The sequence below is a fragment of the Amia ocellicauda genome, chromosome 3 (genome assembly GCF_036373705.1).
Source record: "Amia ocellicauda isolate fAmiCal2 chromosome 3, fAmiCal2.hap1, whole genome shotgun sequence".
Lineage (NCBI taxonomy): Eukaryota > Metazoa > Chordata > Actinopteri > Amiiformes > Amiidae > Amia > Amia ocellicauda.
The window spans coordinates 10,700,243-10,720,366 of NC_089852.1; the positions used below are offsets into that span (position 1 = coordinate 10,700,243).

General features: G+C 37.6%; 1 protein-coding gene across 1 annotated transcript in view; it reads right to left on the reverse strand.

The window, feature by feature from the left end:
• Nucleotides 1–189: 189 nt before the first annotated feature.
• The window catches only part of uba7 (ubiquitin-like modifier activating enzyme 7), a 67,199-nt gene continuing 47,264 nt past the window's right edge, over nucleotides 190–20,124 (reverse strand). The window contains exons 23-25 of the mRNA XM_066698128.1: nucleotides 9,183–9,284; nucleotides 5,970–6,064; nucleotides 190–2,067 (exon numbers count right to left, since the gene is read on the reverse strand). Coding sequence (XP_066554225.1) covers nucleotides 1,941–2,067; nucleotides 5,970–6,064; nucleotides 9,183–9,284 — 324 coding nt within the window. The 3' untranslated portion in view covers nucleotides 190–1,940. The remainder of the gene's footprint in view (nucleotides 2,068–5,969; nucleotides 6,065–9,182; nucleotides 9,285–20,124) is intronic.

Genomic DNA, 20,124 nt, shown 5'->3' on the forward strand with positions numbered 1-20,124 from the left:
GACATTATTCTAACAGAGTACTCTTCGTTAACTTGACCTTTCAATAGCCAAGCTAATATTTAAAATAAACAAGATGCTTTGAAAACACAATTTTGGATGTGAAGAACCAGCTTCGTGTCAAGTCCGATACTCACGCCAGGCTGAAACCTAAAAAAAACTGTAAATGCCAGATGTTGACACAAACAAATGTGATGTTTACTGCGTTCTGTCAGAAGTTTTTATTATTTTTATTAGTGTAATACAAATCTCTATTATATCCCTTTCTGTACACATCAGTACACAAACAGAATATGTTTATAGAAACTGAGAACTAGTTCATAATATAATGCACCCAACCAATAAAACAAAGGGAGCTGGAATAGTATGGTATTCTGCATCTCAAAGGATTTGTTTTTCCATAAACAATATTTCATTCAAAACATGTCCTTGACTTACAACAATTATCATCATTGGTACTAAGCATTTTGCTTAAAGTAAAACTACTGAATAGTCTATTGCCACAATGCAAAAAGCAGTTACAGTATAGTTGGTGTCTAGAATTAGATCAGCATCTGATATATTTGCTCATTCCTCTTGGGGTATCTCCAAGAAATGATCCAGCTGTGATCAGATCAAATGTTTGGAAAACATTTCCAAAATGTACTCAGTCCCTTGCTTCACTGAAAACAACATAAACACAGTTTGTTTGTTTTTTTAATCACATCGGGTCATTTTAGCCATGCCTAATCCAGAAAGGAATACCACCAACTAGTTACTATTTTTATTCAAAGTTCTGCAAAAAGATGTATACACATTTCATTGCAGATCTGATCCCATGTCAACATGTGTCTGTTACTTGAGCACCATAGGACATAATTTAAAGTGGAAAAGCTTACTTTCACTTGAAAACCAACCAGAATGAAACCAATCCCACAGCAGTTCATACAAATTCAAAAATAAACATTCAGAAAACTATTCGACCTTTCCCACGCTTCACGATCATGGCATCCTGGTTTGTACTTCACATATCCTCCACAGAGGACTTCCTGACATGGGTTTGTGTTTCACAGAATAAAATCAGCTACAGTCAAAACATTTTAAGCAACTGCAAAAACCCTCAAAACCCAAACACTAGGGCTCTTGAAGGTTTTAAGAAACACAGACTGCAATAGTAATAATATATCAAATTCAAGCCAGATTGGCGTGGCACATTGTCACACTTAAAAAAAAAAAAAAAAAAAATTACATGGGTGTAGCTTGTCACTTTTATAGTATAACATGAAACTACCCAGGCTGGAAATAAAACAAGTCCTTCCAAGGGAATAGGCTAGTTTTCAGAGTCAGATATACATGTTTCTATAAATTACAAGTCCTGTATAGATAATTAATTCATCTCTGATTCTGTACAGATCAATGTGCACTAACCTTTGGCAGATGATTGGGAACAAATGTTTAATAGAAAAATTGGGAGTACCTGCAATCAAAATTCATGAGCAAGTGGAAAAAAATGTAAAATCACTGATGGAAAATACATAAAGGAGTGAAGATCAGGAGGGAACGCTACGACTTGCCAAGGGATCCCATTGAGATTCAGGGCGTGATTTGAAAAGTGGCTAAACAAGAACCAGGGAACTAATACAATAATCTAAATGGAGAAGGGTATCTGGAAGAAAACCATGATAGAAATCAATTGAAATCATGACAGGGAATAACACAATTTAAATAGTGTCTCAAACACTTCACAACATAGGGTAACATTGAGCACTTAAACACACCCATAGGGACATAAGGATGTAACGGTTTATTAATTTATATTATAATTTAAATATGATGATTTAGAGAGATATGAACCCCTTGATACCATTGAAAGTACTGATTAGATTCCGCTTTGGAACCCAGACCAAGACAGTGGCAGCTCTGAGTCTAGCTCCTCCCAGTCAGGAAGTGTGTCTGCAGGGGCTTCACCTGAACTGGTAGCGAATGGGTGGAATCATTTCACAATCTTCATCTTCTGCAAAGCAGGGAACAAACTCCAGCACTTGCACATGTGGAGGAATGTCTTTCACCATCCTCACCACATCGGACACCCTGCACATACGCACAGACAAAACATTAGCACTATGTTATAACCATAACCATGACACAAAATAAATGGAAAAACACCACCACCACAGATTCTTTATAATTCTTATCTTCATCTGACAGATTAATTTGTTTTTGAGTTCTTTATCATCTATTTGGCAAACATCGTTTTTTTATTGTAAGAAACAACAGATTAACTAGAGTTTATATGCATATATGCATATATATATATATATATATATATATATATATATATATATATATATATATATTGGTATTTAATCAAACAAAAAATGAAATTCCCTGGAACATCCAAACAGATCACACCACTCAGCTGATGGATATAATTATGCTTAAACCAAGATATGAAGATATACACAATTCCCAAACTGATTATGATAAGGAAATGTTTCCACGGAGGTAGTAGGAGGTTTTTAAACACTGTACCCAGGTACCACAATTATGTACAAACCTCTCAGTTACATGAACCTGTAACTTGACTTGCACAGTGCTGTTTAAGAAGCTACACCACTCAGGATGTGGATGTTTGAAAAGTAATTTTTAGATGTTTTGCGGTCTTCAACACATCTCTTGCTTTTAGACCCTATGGGTTGTGCTCGTCCCTAGAGGACATCACTCTAAACCCAGGAGGAAACAGGCAGAGTTGCCGGAAACCAGAGAAAGACGGAGAGAAGAGAGATGGAGGAGGGGGGAGGAGGCCAGGATGTTTTTATAATAAAAGCAGCCTCACCAACATCCTCCCCGAGCCTCCCTTCACTCCTCTAAACTCTTTACAGCCCCGGACCCTGAGCCCTCTGGCCGCCTGCTATTGAAGCGGGCAGAGAAAAGCGCAGAAGGTTAATGAGAGTGAAAGGTGTGAATGTCAGGTTTAAACACAGCAGCCCTGTGTCACCTGGCTGTTATATACCGGGAAAGGAGAAATCCTGTCTTAGAAAGGCAATACTGGAATGCCGGATTTCACCGTCAGTAACTGTTGACAAGGGCAAGACAATGACTTCACCTCTTCAGAATTGCCAAAATTGCACCTTTTACAATCATTCTGAACAATACAACTACCCCCATCTCTTAGCTTCAAATAATAAATACAATCAAATAAAAATGAACAGTTAAATAATGATTATCAAATGAAAATATAAACAAACAGCACATTTAATTTACTCCCTACCAGTTATAACTGAAGTTATTTGTAAGTTTATTTTTTTGTATTATTATTTATATATGCATCAATTATAATCAGTAATGTTTCTATGAAGAAGAAACCCTGTTTAAGTACAAATACATTAAAAATTCACTCTGGCATTGTCTTAATTTATATCCCCTCAGGAAAGTTAAGCACTAAAGATGGACTACCTGTGTGCGCAAGTGAGCCTAAGTTGTACTGGCCTACATTTTACAATCAGCACTACCTTCATAAATCTGACCAGCTATAACAACTCCGAGTCCTTCACTCAGTAACACTGCATTGAATGTACAAACCCAGTTGTAGATGTCCCAAGGGATAATATGCACCTTCTGGATACAACATCCCAAGAACACACAAATATGAACTGTTCAAGATGTGATTCTGAGTTTTCTTTATTTTCCTTATGAATTTTTTTTAATCTTAAATGTTTTGTGTGTAAAAGGAACTTGTGATGTTTGCAGGATACCATTAAATGTAGACCTTTAGGTGAAAGTACAATACAGATGTTGATCAAAGGGGCTCAGGACTGGAGTCTTTTTTCACTGAGGAAGCCAGTATAACAGCAGGTGATAATTCCCAGTCACATATTTTCTCTGCATGTTTTTGTGCTAGGAATAGAGATATAGATGTGCCCCCAGGTCACATTCATACAGGTTGGATTTATTGCTACACCTATGCTTTCTGGCTGGTGCTAAAACTTGTTACATTCATGTATTTAATTTTGCATTATCAAACCACTCAGAATGCTTCACTATTTTGAAGGCACTACTTTAGATTTGAAAATGACAGTTAAAGTTGTGATTTCTTATATTTCAAAACCAAAATAAGCCTATATGCTTTAGAAGTTCTTAGAAAGTTATTGGTCAATAACAATTTTCAATCAAAAAAAGAAGAAGGGGCATCTGGATGGTACTTTTAAAATAAGGATTCATTTGAAAGTAGAAAGCAGATTAAGCAATTACTTTCGATCAGGGAATGTATGGCATTTTAATAAGACCAGATGTGTCAGTAAATAGTGTAGCACCTGTGGTATAATCAACCTTTTGCATGCCTACAACCAGGCCTGGCTGCTGCAGAAGGTTACCAGTGATGGATGTGATTGTGTCTGGTCTGTTTCATGCTTGGTATGTTAATACAGCTGTGACATCTTCATGTTAAGACTTTTGTTTTTAATATGTCAGGGCCCTGTGCTATCAAGCCTGTGCCTGCCAGTGTGAATTACAATCGTAAAGCAGTGCCAGCAGAGCGTTACACTGCTTCGGGGAGGTAGCGGTAGTGTTTGAGCTTTGTCTGCCCTGCAGCTCAATCCACCTTGGAAGAATGTAAACACACCAGGATATTACAAATGGCAGCTGACTAGGTAAGTAGGGCACTCCGAACGTGCACGTGTACGAGGGCTCGGAAATCTATTGTGATTTTCACATAAGGGAGGTTTTCCCCAAGGCCAAGACATACAGGCAAGATGTCATGACTCCATCATCCTCTTTCAGGGAAATGTGTGTGTGTATTTGTGTGTGTGAGGCAGCGTGCAGAGAGAGATGCATCTGTGGTAATGGAGCAGTAAGTCCCTGCAGACCCTCTTTGTGCGAAGCGGCTGACCGAGTTCCTTGAGGGACCCTCCAAATAAACAAACAGGTTGTTAAGTCAGGAGTAATTGATACTTTTTGTTTTCACAAGGTGCTTAAAAGGATGATTTAAGATGACAAAAACGACTGTAATATGTCACCTCCTGAGACCCCAATATTTGTCTGCCCTTGTCAGGTTAGTGGGTTAGGCATTAAAGACTTTCAATCATGGCTACAGACACTGTTCTGGATGTTTTGGAATATCGTGCAACAGGTCAGCTGTTAAATCGTTGGACAGGCCTTAGGAGATATTTTCATTGTGGTAGTTTAGATAAAAGCAGTGTGTAAACCAGATGTTTGCGTATTTTAATAGATCTGGACTTGTGATTCCAAACTGCATAGCGGAAAGCAATTAAAACTCATTTTTTTACTCTGTGGTGGCTATGCTATTATTGGAAGCCAGTGGGAAAACTATCATTTTCAATAAATAAGATAAGCTTTGAAAGAATTAAAGTGGTGGTCTACCTCATTAGTTTGTCACTAGATACAATTTTTGAAATCAGTAGTCCTGGCCAATCATATTCAGAGCAGTATTTGAAGCAAGAATAGCTGGCAAAAGACGGTGAGAGGTTGGGGAAGATTTAGGGTTTAAAGCGATTAGGTACACTTTTAGGCAATAAAGGTGGCTCAGTGGATTTGAACCCATTCTGCAGAGCTGAACTTAGTGTATGTGGGAAGTTCAGTGCTGATGACTGCCTGGCTGCAGGGAGAGCTGAAGGCAGACGGTGTGAACAGTCGGGTAATTAAAGTGAAGACGTGTGGAGTGGAAGGGAGCACATTTAAGTCTTGAGCTGCTTTCTTTTGCAGTCACCTGTGGAAGGCTACTTCACACCAGGGACAGGAGCTGCCATGGTGAAATAGTGGTTTGAAAAAAACAAAAAAAGCAGACTCACACCTTGGTTTCACACAATGCTTAAGCTGGCCCTGCCCCTATTTCCAGTCATTGGGATGCAAAGTTATGAGATGATCAGTGTCAAACAACAGACATTTTCTGGACCTCACTTATTCCTTCATTTAAATCACCAATCTACTCCTCAGGCTGTTAGTATTAATGGACCTCCCTGTAGTCAGGTACATACCTGTTTTTCAGTTTCTCACGGTGGCTCTCTGACTTAGAGTTGTAGGGATAAGCTTCTCCATAGAATAAGGAAGTAATCTCCAGGTTATACAGATGCTGTGAAGAAGAGAATAAAACATCTGATAAATAAGGAAAACAAACACACTTATGAAATTATGTACATGAACAAGAATCAAGGCAAACGTGGCCCACATATGTTCCCTCTTCCTAAAGTGTAACAGAGAGGTATCGATAAGCATAATATTGAAATATCTTCATTACAGATAATCACTACTGTTTGTTAAAACCCTGTTCAATATAAAATAAATGTATTGCAGCATCCTGCAAAGACTAACATTGATTGTGATTTCCATTAAGTGGTTTTGGTGGCTTTGATTATGAAAAGTCTAGCTTTACCTGCATAGACTGAGCTCTTCAGACTGTGTCCTTCAATAGTTCCTATATAACCGTTTACAGTTTATCAAAACCCTTACTGGGGGGAAAAAGGTTGTGCCAATTTCCTCATTAGACTTGATTCATCATTAGGCTAGCATGACCTCCATGTCTGAGCAATTGTCATACTAAGCCTTCCATAAATATGCATGGTGTTATGGTTTAATTATACATGTGTAGCCCTTTATAGGCATAACTGTGGACTATTAAAAATAAACAGAAGCTTCATATGAATGAATGTATTAGAGTTTCAAGGAAAGTGGGAAACCCAGGGGAATGAAACAGGTAAAGTGATGAAAAGTTCAGTGGAAGTGACAGCACAAATGCCAAGATGCATGTACAAACTTGTCCCACAATCCTCCCGTAAAACACACAATACTCAACAAATTCTTTAAGAGCCTGCGGAGCTTGACAGTGGTGTATTCAGCTGCAAATTTGAAAGCTGTTGTTAAATCCCTCCTAACCTTTTAGTTGTGTGGTCGTCAGTGTCAACAAAAGCACCTAGATTTATTATCCATTATTGGTTGCATAGCGCTTTGCATGTGCACCTCATCTATAAGGAATGGTCAAAGTGTTACCGGTCCATTAGTGACACCCCTTAACTTTATAAGAACCACCAGAAAATTGTCTTAAGTGCCGATGCTCAGAACTGCAGTAATGACCATTGATTCACTCCTAGTAACTTTACTGAAGCTCAGTCTGAAGTCAAATGCAAATCAATACAGAAACACCAAATAAGCTTTAACTACAAAACAGATCAATATGTTTCATTCCAATCATGCAATATAATACAATATGAGAGAGAACTGAGTTTAAGAATTTCTCCGCACATATTACAGTATTCTATAAAATATGCAACAAATGTACTATGTGATAATTGGTATGAAATTCCATATTATCTTACACAAATTGCAATGAACATGTTTTTTCTTCCTTGGGCCTATGATGTTTATACCACCCCAGAAGAGAAAGTTCTGAAACTGGTGAAGTATGCCAACACAATAGACTATATTAAATTAATCTAGGTAGAGTTGTACAACACTAGTGCTAATCAAGGTCTGTGAAACCAGATGTATCTGTCTTTTAGAAGATCTTCAGAGATTTTGATAGCTGCTCAGATCTTTTAATTCAAAGACATCTACTATAAAGCACATCTTTACATGTCGATCACTCTCACAGGCAGATGGACGATTAAGAAAGCTCTGGTGTTAAATGTAGATAAAAGTCCTGGCACAGGTACAAAGTCAGTGTCTCTCAGCACTCCCAATTAAAGGCTCATAAATGGATCAGTGGTGGACAAGTCTGTACATGCGAAGCCTTACCTATGACTGACAGCGATCATGGTCCCAACTCCTCATCCTTTTACAAGAGGGTGTGTGGAGTGAGTCAAGAGCAAAAGCCCTGCCCAGCCCTACTATTCTCCATACCACTGGCTTACCAACCAAAACCAGCTGCTAATAATCTCTGCTAAAAATATTGTGTTACTTAGAGACAGAGCACTTCAACCTTGGACTAATCCAGTGTACCTGAACAGTTTTTAATATACTGGTGCACTAAAGGAAAATTGAAGACCTTCTCCTAAGTAAAAGCTGTGGTTAATTGCATTCTCTAATGGAAATGTGACAATTGCATTAAAAGGGATGTGTATTGTAGATAGATGCTTTGTGATAATATTATGGTTTAAATAATAAGTGATGTTCTGTGGTAATACAGGGATATATAATATATATACACAGTGCCATAGAAAGACTACACCCAGGCAAACCAAGCACAGCACATCACCCAAAGAACACCATGCCTACTGTGAAGCATGGTGGTGGCAGCATCATGTTATGGGGATGATTGTCATCGACAGGGACTGGGGCACTGGAGCAAAGTACAGAAAATTCCTTGAGGAAACATGCTGCCCACTGCAAAAAGCTCAAACTGGAACTGCATTTCACCTTTCAGCATGACAACGAACCGAAGCACAAAGCTAAAACTACACTGGAGGGGCTAAGGAACCAAAGGGTAAATGTTATTGAGTTGCCCAGTCAGAGGCCAGATGGAAAATATGTGGCATGACTTGCTGTCCATCAAACTCTCCCCAAGACACTTGATGCAGTTTGAACAGTTTTGTAAAGATGAATGATCAAATACTGCCAAATCTAGATGTGCAAAGTTGCTACCCAACAAACTCACAGCGAACATTTCCCCCTTAACAGTGTTGGGTATGGTGAGTAGACAACTGGAAACAAATCCTGATTTAAATTGCATGAAAATCTGAGGCACTGACAACAAAATGAGAAAAGTTGAAGGTGGTGTAGACTTTCTACAGGCACTGTATATATATATCCACACACCCACGGGCACATAAATATACATAATGTCTGTAATGGTTATAGTTTCATATCACAATTTACATATATGAATCATTATATTCATATTCATAATAACTTACAGCATTCCTATTCATCCAGGTCCAACAAAGTTCAACTCTAGCCAACTTTCTGTTCCAAGGTGTACTTGAACTTCTGAGTTCTTATACTTGTTCTTAGGGTCATGGCTTCTTCATCTTCCCCAAAAGCAGTTAATAATGAACTATGCAAAGCTCCAGTGAAAGATAGGTGAGAAAGGTATTGATAGTTAAATCAATCCACCTGCGTTTTGTGCATTCACTTCTTTTTAGTCAGTGAGCCAGATTTAAAGAGATTGGCCTTGAAACTAGTGGGATGTTCTACTCCTGCTATGAGAAAGATTTATATTTCCCTGCCTTGGGTCCATGAACAAACAGTACTCTTACCTTGAAGTGCTCAATAAGCTCCCCCAGAGTCATTTCCTCTTGGCAGTTTTTTCTACCCTGAATCGGATAATGGTCCCAGATGGTATAGTCCTTCCCTGCAACCTGGAGAGAAATATCCACATAACACTAAGTACACTGAAAGACTAAGATTTTGTTTTCTTTTTAAGTCTGATCCATTTCTAGATAAACAGGCGTAGGACGAAAGGTACTTCATTCAAGGATCAAGAGACAATAGCCTAACTTGATTAATACTCACCTCCTTCTACACGTTCCTAACTTGTTCCTGGAAGATCGCCGGCCAAATACAAATCAATCATGCAACAACAAAACACACTTCTATTCACTCAAAGGTGAGACGGGACAGCTTAACATTAAGAAAACCAGATCTATCCATACTAAACTGCTTTCAGTCTGTTAAATGAGTGAGGGGGGGAAAGAAAAAACAAATTTGAATTTGAAGACAGACACAGGCACATTTTTGGTAAGCAGAGCACAAGGGGTTTAGAGCTTTCGATCTTAACTTTACAACTTTCATGTTTTCATAGTCAAGATCTACATAAACTTCATGCCTCACATAGTTCTTAATATTGTTGTCCACTTCCAAATCCTTGACCATGGCTTATGCAGAAGATAATGAGAAACCCAGACAGTCAAAGCACTGCTTGTAAGAACACTTGATTAGAACGAAGAACATATGACCATGGGTTCAATGACAGTTTACTATGTCCAATTTTGATTTTCAACAGGCAAATAATGCCCTTTCCTGTCTTAAATATAGTATGAATAATATTTTGCTATAAATCAGAAAAATAAAAAAGAGTCTGCAGGCCCTTAAATAATAATTGATCATTCACTTTTTGCCTTCATTTGGCTTCAGTCTCCTGTTACTTATGCAACTCATTAAAGGCACATTCTGCAAATAAAAAAAAAGCTTCAGTAGAAAACAATACAGTACAGATTTATATAGACCCTTTAGCAGAACTTAATTTTAATTACTCTTTGAATCATAGCTTCTTCTTTGTTAAATTATTTGAAAATAACTGGAAAATTAATGAGAATAAAATAAACATAATAAAAAGAAATTGTGTACATCTTAATTTCTCCCATAACCAGTATAACAGAGTGCTCATTGCTGTTCCTTGCACCTTATAATAACCCCACACAAATTAAACATCCTTGATTTTAAACCTGGCCGAGGTTTATTCAAATGAACTAACACGTTTTCCTCCTGCTCAATATTGATGTATGCATGCATCTCTCAATTAAACCACATTCCTAAAATCCTCCATTTGCCAAAAACTTTCTACTCAATGTTGAAAGACAAGCAAAGTTCTTGGGCAAACATTAAAATGATTTGAACACCCACAGTAATGTAAACAACAAACTAAAATAGAGCAAGCATGAGGGATCTCACTCAATACTTCTTGGCTTCTTACCCAGGAATAGTACTCTAAGTTCATGAGGGTGATAAAAATTACACAACAGTTCAGCACAAACCTAAACAAATGATACAGAACTGGTCCTTAATGAGTATTATAAATCAATTGTTTTTGTTTCAAATTTATTATTAATAATTATAATAAATTATGAATCATCAAAACATTAAAAAAGCAGAGTAATTTAGATGGTATGTGCGATTGATTTAATTATTTTGCTGTCTCTATACACTATGTTAAAGCCAGACAACACAGTCTTACTAAATTACTCTGGATCTCATTTCAACTGATTTCTTCACCAAGGCGTTAGGTGAAACCAAAGGTTATGATTCAGGATCCCAAACCTTACCAGACAAACACCCCATTGCTCACATAATGGAGGAGGAAACCCCTTATTAAAAAATGAATTAAATCTGCTTAAAGGCTCATTATACACCACAGAGAGCGTGACAGAAGTGCATTTTGACAACATTCAAATCACATCTGGTCAGTCAGGCACCACTGTGGGTAAATGATGTAATAACCTGAATTGAAGTGCGCATTTTAGTATTTCTGTGAAACTTCCGAGGCTGTGGATTGAAAAGCAAGAAGCCAGGAATCACAATTGAAATAATAAGAAAGAAACAAGGAGGAGAAAAAGTGTCCTTTCTTCTGTCATCTTGCTTTGCCCAGTCGTTCCCTCTCATTCTATTCAAATGTCTTGGTAGTTCTACTTCGCAGTTCATACACTTTTGCCTGTGATCCTGTGTGTGGAGGTTTAGGGCCCACTCCCCTCCAGCAGCAGAATCTAAACAGTCTATTTTTACCCTTTCTCAATGCCTCTGTCAGGAAGGGCCTGCCTGAACTTGTGGGCTGCGCCTGAGTGAACACAATGCTGCTGGAACGGAGACAAGGTCACCACAAGCATTCAAGGGAACAAAACTGAGGCACGTTCTGCAAATCAGAACCAACTGCAGCCGCACAGAAAAAAACAAAAAAAACAATGACGTAGCCTTTTAAATAAAGAGGGGGAGAGACTGAAAAGAAACTACTTTCCTGTGCACTTTCTGGAAACAATTAACGTTCTTGCCTTTATGTTTGAATTTGCATGAAAAGAAAATGCAAACCCACAGTAATGCTTGATCTGAGAAGAAAAAAGAAAATACATGTGTTTTTACTTAGAATTCTTCATTTAAATAAATTGAGAGACTCAGAAATTCAAAACGTGAAGAGGGTGAGAAACAACTGCCCTGCATGGTGCCTGCTGGGAGATGAGCCTTTTGCTTCCACATCACCAATAGACATAATTATGTCAAACTGGACATACAATAAGTTAAAACATCTCCCCCCAAAATAACTATTGTTAGAGGGAAAAAATACCCTATAAGCCAACACAGAGTGAAAAGGCAGAAAACAGACTAAAGAATGGAAATGTTCTTAATGTCAGAAGTATGGTTCTGCACTCTGTCCAAATAGGGAGAGCTGGCTTTGCAGGAGGATTCTGGGTATCTGCATTCCCTGGCGGGAATGTCCGATCAAGTTTTCAAGCCAAGAGTGAGGAATCTGCATGGCAAATTTGAGAGCTAAAAGAAAGCAGGATTTATATGGTTCTGGGTTTTGGGCTATGGAAGGTGGCCAAATTTGCCATCTGTCATCCTAATATTTACATCTGTCTTTTAAGCAGTACATATCTTGGGTGAAACAGTTGACTTGGTGCTCCCTCTGTAAAGGATAATAGCACAGTTCTTCATACAAGAAGTAAGTTCCTAATAAATGTCAACAGACACCTGTTAAGTGTTCCAAAAACTACCAAACCTTCTGTTAACAAGCCCTTATAAGGTAAAGAAATGCACACGCATGCCACTACTTTATTCTTCTGTTCACTGATGACCCTCTTTAAATAGCTCTGTCCTGTTCTTATTAAAAAGCCTCTCTGTGTTGATGCTAGTACATGGACAGCAGACACACAGAGTCCTTTCAGAGCAGCAGTGCTTCGGGAGCTCAGTCAAACGCAGCCCTCGTGATCTTTTTTCATGGCTCCTCAAAGGCAGGCATGTGGTAATTTAAACACACATGACCTGCTAAAGCACTCAGATGGTCTGACAGTTGGTCTGTCATTTGGGAAGAAGTGATTTTAGACATTGGCACCACATTAGATTTAACAACACAGTAAAACTTTATGCATTTTATTGGTGCATAATGCAACAGAATGTGCTACAACCTTTAAAACATATTCAGTGTTGCCTGGGGTTCTGCAACAGTTTACAATAACTTATTTCACTATTGCAGAACTTCTCACGTTTCTTTTTTTTTTTCTTCTTTCATACTCTTTTAAAACATTGTACTTTTATAGTAAAACTAGCATTGTGCTAAATGCCTTATGAATACGAGGGTCTGTACTCCACCAGCTGAAACATATACAGCTGAATATAATAAAAAAGATTAATGTTTCTCCTATCCAGGACAGATCAGTGATAAGAAGGATTTGAGTGGATTATACCAGGGCTGAATTTGTTTGAGCACACTGTAACAACAACTGCATTTTGGAAACTGATTGTATCCTGTCTTGGCTAATTGAATGGTACAGTTGGTCAGTTAGATAGGAGTAACAGCCTTCTTTGTCAGGATATCCACAACACATATACTGTGGGACTGTGGTGCTCAAGCAGGATGCAGAACAGCTAATCTGACAGAATAAGGGGGGCTTCCTGTGGAAACGGGGGTCCGTCACAGCAGGGAGGAGGGCAGGGCTGATGCCAGAGGGACAGCCCTTTCCAAAACCATTGCTCTCTTTATCAGCACACCCAGTCAGACCCTTGAAAAGAAACCAAATCCTTGAAAAAGAGCAAGAAAATAAATGTGCTATTCTAAAAGATGTTGCAAATGAAGGAAAAACAAAAACTGGCCAGTGAGTGTTGAAGAACAGTGAGAATTTTAACCACCATCATTGTCTTGGGAGATGAACATCAAGTGTCATAAGACTGATTAAATTAGGCAATAGAAGAGCAAATACATTTTTGTCCTACTGGGGAAACTAGTTTTGGCATTCAACCCAGTGAATCCAAGGCCAAGGCAGATTCAAGGGATCTATAGCAGAACCATATCAGACCATATCTGTTGAAATACACAAGTGGGCTGTTCTCACTGGAGCCTTCACATGCCACACAGCAGCGCTCTTTAAGGGTTACAGTGGCCTCAGTGAGCTGTAAGCAATATAGTGCAAAACTATGATCTGGCCTTTTAAACAATGAACTATTCTCCCAAGACAGGAAAGAGGGTCAGAGTGCTAGCTCAGATAAGTCCCCTTCCTGTGGAGTAGCAGAAAATGGCGATTTCACACAACAGTCACAGAATGGTCACTGGCCAGTGTTCTACAATGGGGTCATTTTACAATTCCTAATTGGCTGGAAATAATTTCATTCTCAAATAGATGAAACGTAAAAACAGCACTTAATCAATTTTAGAGGTTTTAAAAATTATATATATATATATATATATATATATATATATATATATATATATATATATATATATATATCATTGCACCTCGGGGGGGATTCTGTCTTCTGCTGATTTATATAGCTTTTCATTCTTTCCCTTTGCTTTGATTCTTGTTATTTGTTCTCTTTAATTCGCTTGAATAAGTGAATTAACGTAAAAACAGCTTGTGCCTCAAAGTCTATAGCAAAGACCTTTTGCTGGAGCTTTCATTCTTTTATTACAGCTGTAACTCACCATGTCCCTGTCTTGTACCTGTTTGTTTTCCCAGATTCAATTAGCTCCCGTGGAGACTTTTGCAAAGCGCTATGTAAGCTTAGCAGCAAAAGTGGAGACATTTTGGCAGAAGGTGACTGGGAAGTTGTTTTCTTAGTGCACCTCTCTATGGAGTCTTCACAGCTGAAGTGCACTAAATCATCCTTGCAAAGCGTGCACAGACATCCATCACTGGTCACCCACCACACAGGCATGATAGAAAAGTCTGAAATCAGTATTTACATAGTGGACAAAACACATGGATCACTAGCAAGACTTTTGAAAAACGTTTTAAAGAAAAAAGACCACTGCCATTGAGTCACAAACCGGCTTCTATAGAGCATGAAAGATTTCAGCAGAAGGGATATTGTTGCAATCCAACATATGCAGAAGTGGTTTACATCTTGTGATATGGAGTTCCAGCACCCTTTTCAATTCTAGAAGTCGACAGGTATTGTGACGGTTAAAAAAAAAAAAAAGTTAAATACAATCTGGATGTTCAGAGTTATTCAGAAGAGCTCAGTGTTTTTTTGTATTTGCATTATTAATAGCACCTTCATTTCCTCCTTTCTTATTGGATTGCACTGATACAATCACCTCAAGACAATTGGAAGAAATATAGGAGAAAGAGAGTAGAAACGTAAGAGATGAACACATAAATGTAGTGTATTCTGACCTTTTTCTTGTTTTTTTTAAATCCCAGTTTTGGGTTAGTATTGGATTTTGGAAAGCATGTTATAGTTCTGTTTTGAATGGCAAAAGACTGGAGTCAAGTTAGTACAAACTATTGAAACCACCCCCTGCAGTTTTACACAATATTGCCAATCTGTGACACCTAAACATTTTCTTCCTATTTAACACTTTTGGTTTTGATTCATCACCAAAGCTTACAGGTGGATGATACTTTTCTTCCTTGTTTCTGTACTCAGGGACAAAACACCTTAACAATTATAATCAGATTCCTTACTTTCTAATCAACATGTTGAAACAAGCATGTCATTCCTTATTCTCCATTCCTTAGCCTCAATAACCTACTTAGGTGAAAACACTGCTGAAGTCAATTGATTAACATGGAGAAAAGCCCATTGGCAAATTGTAAGAGACAACAAGTCTTTATTAAAAAGTATTTCTATATTACCTTTTAATGTACATGTTTTTGAGTCAGTAACAACAACATAATTTCTAAAAATGTCAAATGACCCTACAGGCCTTACTAATCCTTTAGTCTGTAACTAAATTACATTTACCGGTCTTGGGTAGTCTAACTTAGAATGCCTCCTTGCACCGAAGAATCAAGGAAGTGGACACTGCTTTCTCATTTTCTCAACACTCCCTGTAGCTATATCAAATAATTAATCAAAAAGGCTTCAGACTGCCTTTGAGCACAATGGAACATGAAAAAAAACAAAAAACGAGAACCAACAATTTCTGCTTTCTGGATTTGGAAATAAAATTATAAATCAAATTTTACATAACAAAAGAAATAGCAGATGTATTGTATGGTCGTCATCTCGCTTTAATGATTACATCACAACGGGTTTTGACATAACATGCTCATCTGTAAAATAACCCCTTTCCAACTCTGATGACCTCAATAGGTTACAGACATGCCAGAAGGGGAATAAAGAAGAGAAGCAGAGGAGATGAGGGAGACTGCTTAAGTCACATGGAACACATATGCAATTGTGTAATCTAAGCCATCCTAAAAAAAGTTAAATGTTGCCATTTACTGTGGCAAATGTCCATTAATAATTCTTGCCATCCATGTTTGTTGATAGATTTTGTAAGCCTTCTCTTCTGGATGGTAGAGCTTTCATTTGATTTGGTCAATTGATCAGACCTAAATATCAACTAATGGGTAAACACCTACTCCGCAAAAGCATCTCAAATGCTGATGTAACTGTTTTAGAAGGTAAACAGGACACAAGAGGCAGATGGCTGCTCGTCTCTCTGTAATTATCAAAGGCATGTTAGATTTTCCTAAGGACATTTCACATTATCCTTGGATACCAGCTCTCTTTAAGGCCGGCAGTTCATTGGACCAACAGATCTTGCTTTAATCACTTATTTTGACTGCAAATGGAATTGTCCTTGGGTTACGCCTGTCCTTGTATACAGTATGTCTTGCCTTTCATAATCTGTGGTTGATATGCATGATATCCTTTGATGTGCATGATGTGATATGCATGATTTGCCCTTTGGAAGGGATGCCTGAAACAACACTTATAGGGGACTCAGCTCGCCAATGACCAAAATGCTATATTTAATCCACAAAGATTATGATCTTCATACTTTATCATATTTGTTCTAATTATTATTTCTTAAAATGTAAAACTGTTCTAAACCAAATCAAAAAGAGAGGATTAAATCAAGTAGCATTTATAATTTATCACGTACCAGCCTACCTTAATTAAACTTTCTGCCCACTGCTTTCCTGTCAGTTATTACTAGTGATGCTGCGTATTCATAACCATATGCATTCTAAAGCTCATACAGATTTCGAACAGGGTGGAAGTTCTAAATAGTGATGGGTGTCTTCTCTTACACTTACTGACCCATCTATCCATATGGTCTAGCAAATATAATACAACAACAGATGGGAATAAGACAGATCTACCCTGACAGCTTAAACTGGAATTCTGTTGACTTTAAACCAGCCTGTCAAGCTGTAATCAAGCATTCATGATAAAGTGGTAAACTCATGCTCTAATGGAATTAAACATTAAACCCACATGCACACAGCTTCCAGGTAGTCAACTGCCCATAGCTTGTATACTTTTTTGGTGTGATGTTGGGGTTGGTAAGAAAACGCTGCTGCTGGAAAACGAATCCAGCTACCTACTCAGACTAACTCTTTGAACAGGATTTTAATTTCCTGTCTCATAGTTCCTTGCATTGTCTCTCTCCAACTACGTTTTCGTCAATCTAAACGAAATGCGTCATTTCTCAGTTAACCGGGCCGTCATTCCCTAATGTTTTATTAAAGAGGCTGACCATGGCTGATTTTATTTTTTTGGAAACAATACTTTGAAACATCTGCCTTTCTTCTTCCCCAAACTATTTTTTGTTGATGTTAAAAATTTCCGTTTAGGAAAATGAGAATATTTTAAATTGTAGGGTACTAATATGTAAATTGGTATGTTGTGGTTAAATCATCTCCAGGTTTAAGTAGTTGTATTTTACATGTAAAAAGGAAATCGCAATGAAGAATGTTGTTGTTCAGTTGCCAACAAAATTGGTGCAGAAGGAAAGACTGACAAGAGCAAGAAAACAAAAGTCTATAAAACCTGCCTAAACCAAATTAAACTTTACTTTGAATCTGATAAGGAAATACCTGGCATATATTAAAGACACTGTGAAAACACAGGCTAACGTACCTCATTTTATTTGTGTGATGACTGTCACACGTATTAGTAATCAAAATGTTTTGTTTTTGTTTAAATCATAAAACCGGTTCAGACACAGGTGACAGTTACACTGTTCTGTGAACTGGAATTTCCAGTTCACAAATGTAGTACAGATTAATCAGCAATCTTAAATCTTGTAAAACAAGATGCAAAGTAAGTAAGTTTCTTCACTACCAATCAAGTTGGCTCAAGAGAACCAAAATACAAATAAACCATATTTTATTTATTTGGTTCAAAATAAATTGGGTAGAATGTCAGGACATAATCTGGGGGTATATTTTATCCGAGTATCACAAAATAATTAAACGGGGAAACAACATACACTCAGAGAATGTGTGCTCCAGAGTGAAATATGTTTTTTTTCTAAAAAGATAAAAGTAAAAGGTAAACTGGCAATCTAGCAAGATACGAAATATACAAAATATTTATATATGATTTCAAAACAATAAACAGTGTTTGGATTTTAGTTGGACATTCAGTGAGGATTCATCTCTATATATATGATATATAATGAAATTAAACAAAATTACTGACTTAAAGATGCTTTCTGTTATGGTTGGCTCACCCGCCACACTGAACACATACCCTCCATCACCTAATCAACTGTCTTCATCTTGCCTTGCACCAAGATCATTAACCTTTTAATCTGTCCTGAACACAAGGCATGGCTTTCATACATTCACCGTTTAAAAATACAGGCCAAAATAAATACATCCACACAGTCTAGCCTTCTAATTCCACTAACAGACGTCCCCCAGAGGCCAAGGTTAAGGCAAGGCAAATGGGAAAGTTCACTGTTCACCTTCACTGTTGTTTCTGTGCTACACCAGTATATTCCAATCAGTCTAAGGCATTTTTAAAGTTCAGAAAAAAAAAATGTTTAGGGAAAGTTTGTTTCCAGGGCATAGGGCATTTTACACAATTTGAAAAATAAAAACCAAAAAGCATTGAAAATTACTTGTGAAACCCTTTGTTAGGGAAAGTGAGAAGGCATATTAAAATATGGTGCAACAGGAACAGCTGGAACCACATCTGTACTGCTGAGGATTCCAGCATCAGCCCCTCCAATGTACAATTTCAACAAATCCCCATCACAGTACCACTGTGTGTCTAATTAATAGAAAATGGCTCATTGTATACATCAGTTGTGAGGGCAGTTTCACATTATGCACTGAAAGTCACATGCTTAATTTAGAAAAGAAAAACAAAGGATGACTAATGCCATTATAGAGCAAGATAGCTGATGATTGACAGCTTACTATGTTCTAGAAACAGCTGAAGTTATACCAGCCAGGCAACACACAGAATCTCACAGAATTTGCTAAACTGGCCAAACTTGCCTGGCAGTTCAGTTTTGGAGGGAAACCATGGTTCGAATGCAGTGTAGTGATTTGAGATTTTACAAATGAGGTGTTTCAGTATTGATGACTTGCTCTAATTCACATTCATATTAGTTTCTGAAAACAATTGTTTAATATTAACATGTACACTATCAGGGCTGTACCAATTCACATTAATGCTGGTCTACAAACAAATTCATTGATCATGTCAATCAGCAATGAATTCAAGCCCAGTTTATCTGCTGCCACACAGGAGCCAGCAGTAGCAGAAAGGCCGGATCTGACCACACAGACAGGGCTCTGTCACTACCTGGGTTGCACAAGTAGCCAGCTAGCCTTGTGACAGCAGGAAACCTAAAGTGGAAAATCTGGTTACTAGAGCAGTGTGCCGTGAACGTCCCCCACATGAGTAAAATTTAATTAATAAAGAAACAAATAAGAAGAAACTAATTTATTTAAATTAAATAGGTTCCTGCCAGGATGTAACCACACTACCCATCAATAAAAGCTCACTTTTTTTTCTCACTGAAAGTGCCCCTATAGGCCAACACCTTTCTAAACATGTTTTTTTAAGTTCAAGATGTTCATCAAAAATGTACATTGATGTGTACAGTGATTTTTCACTTGCCTTTTTCTAACGCCTGCTATAATATTGTTCTGAACGCCAACCCAAATGTAAGTCTTCAAGAATCTTGGTTTACACTTGCCATGAATCACTGTGTACAGATGAAGCTGGATTCGAGAGTAGCCTGACCCAAAGGGAAATTAAACATGGAACAAATGGAACAAACCAGATTCACAAAATAAGCAACATATGTATTAGTATTGTGCTGCACTGCTTTGTATCCTGGTACAATGCAATAATGATCTAATTAATACCTGGAAATGCTCTTCACCATCTAAGATTGGTTTCATATTCATGAGTTGTGCAGGAATTGCTAAACATCACATCGGTTCATCATATAACAACGAAAAGTTTGTTTTTCAAATGTGAGTTTGTAGATTTGGAAAACCTTCCCTTAGACAT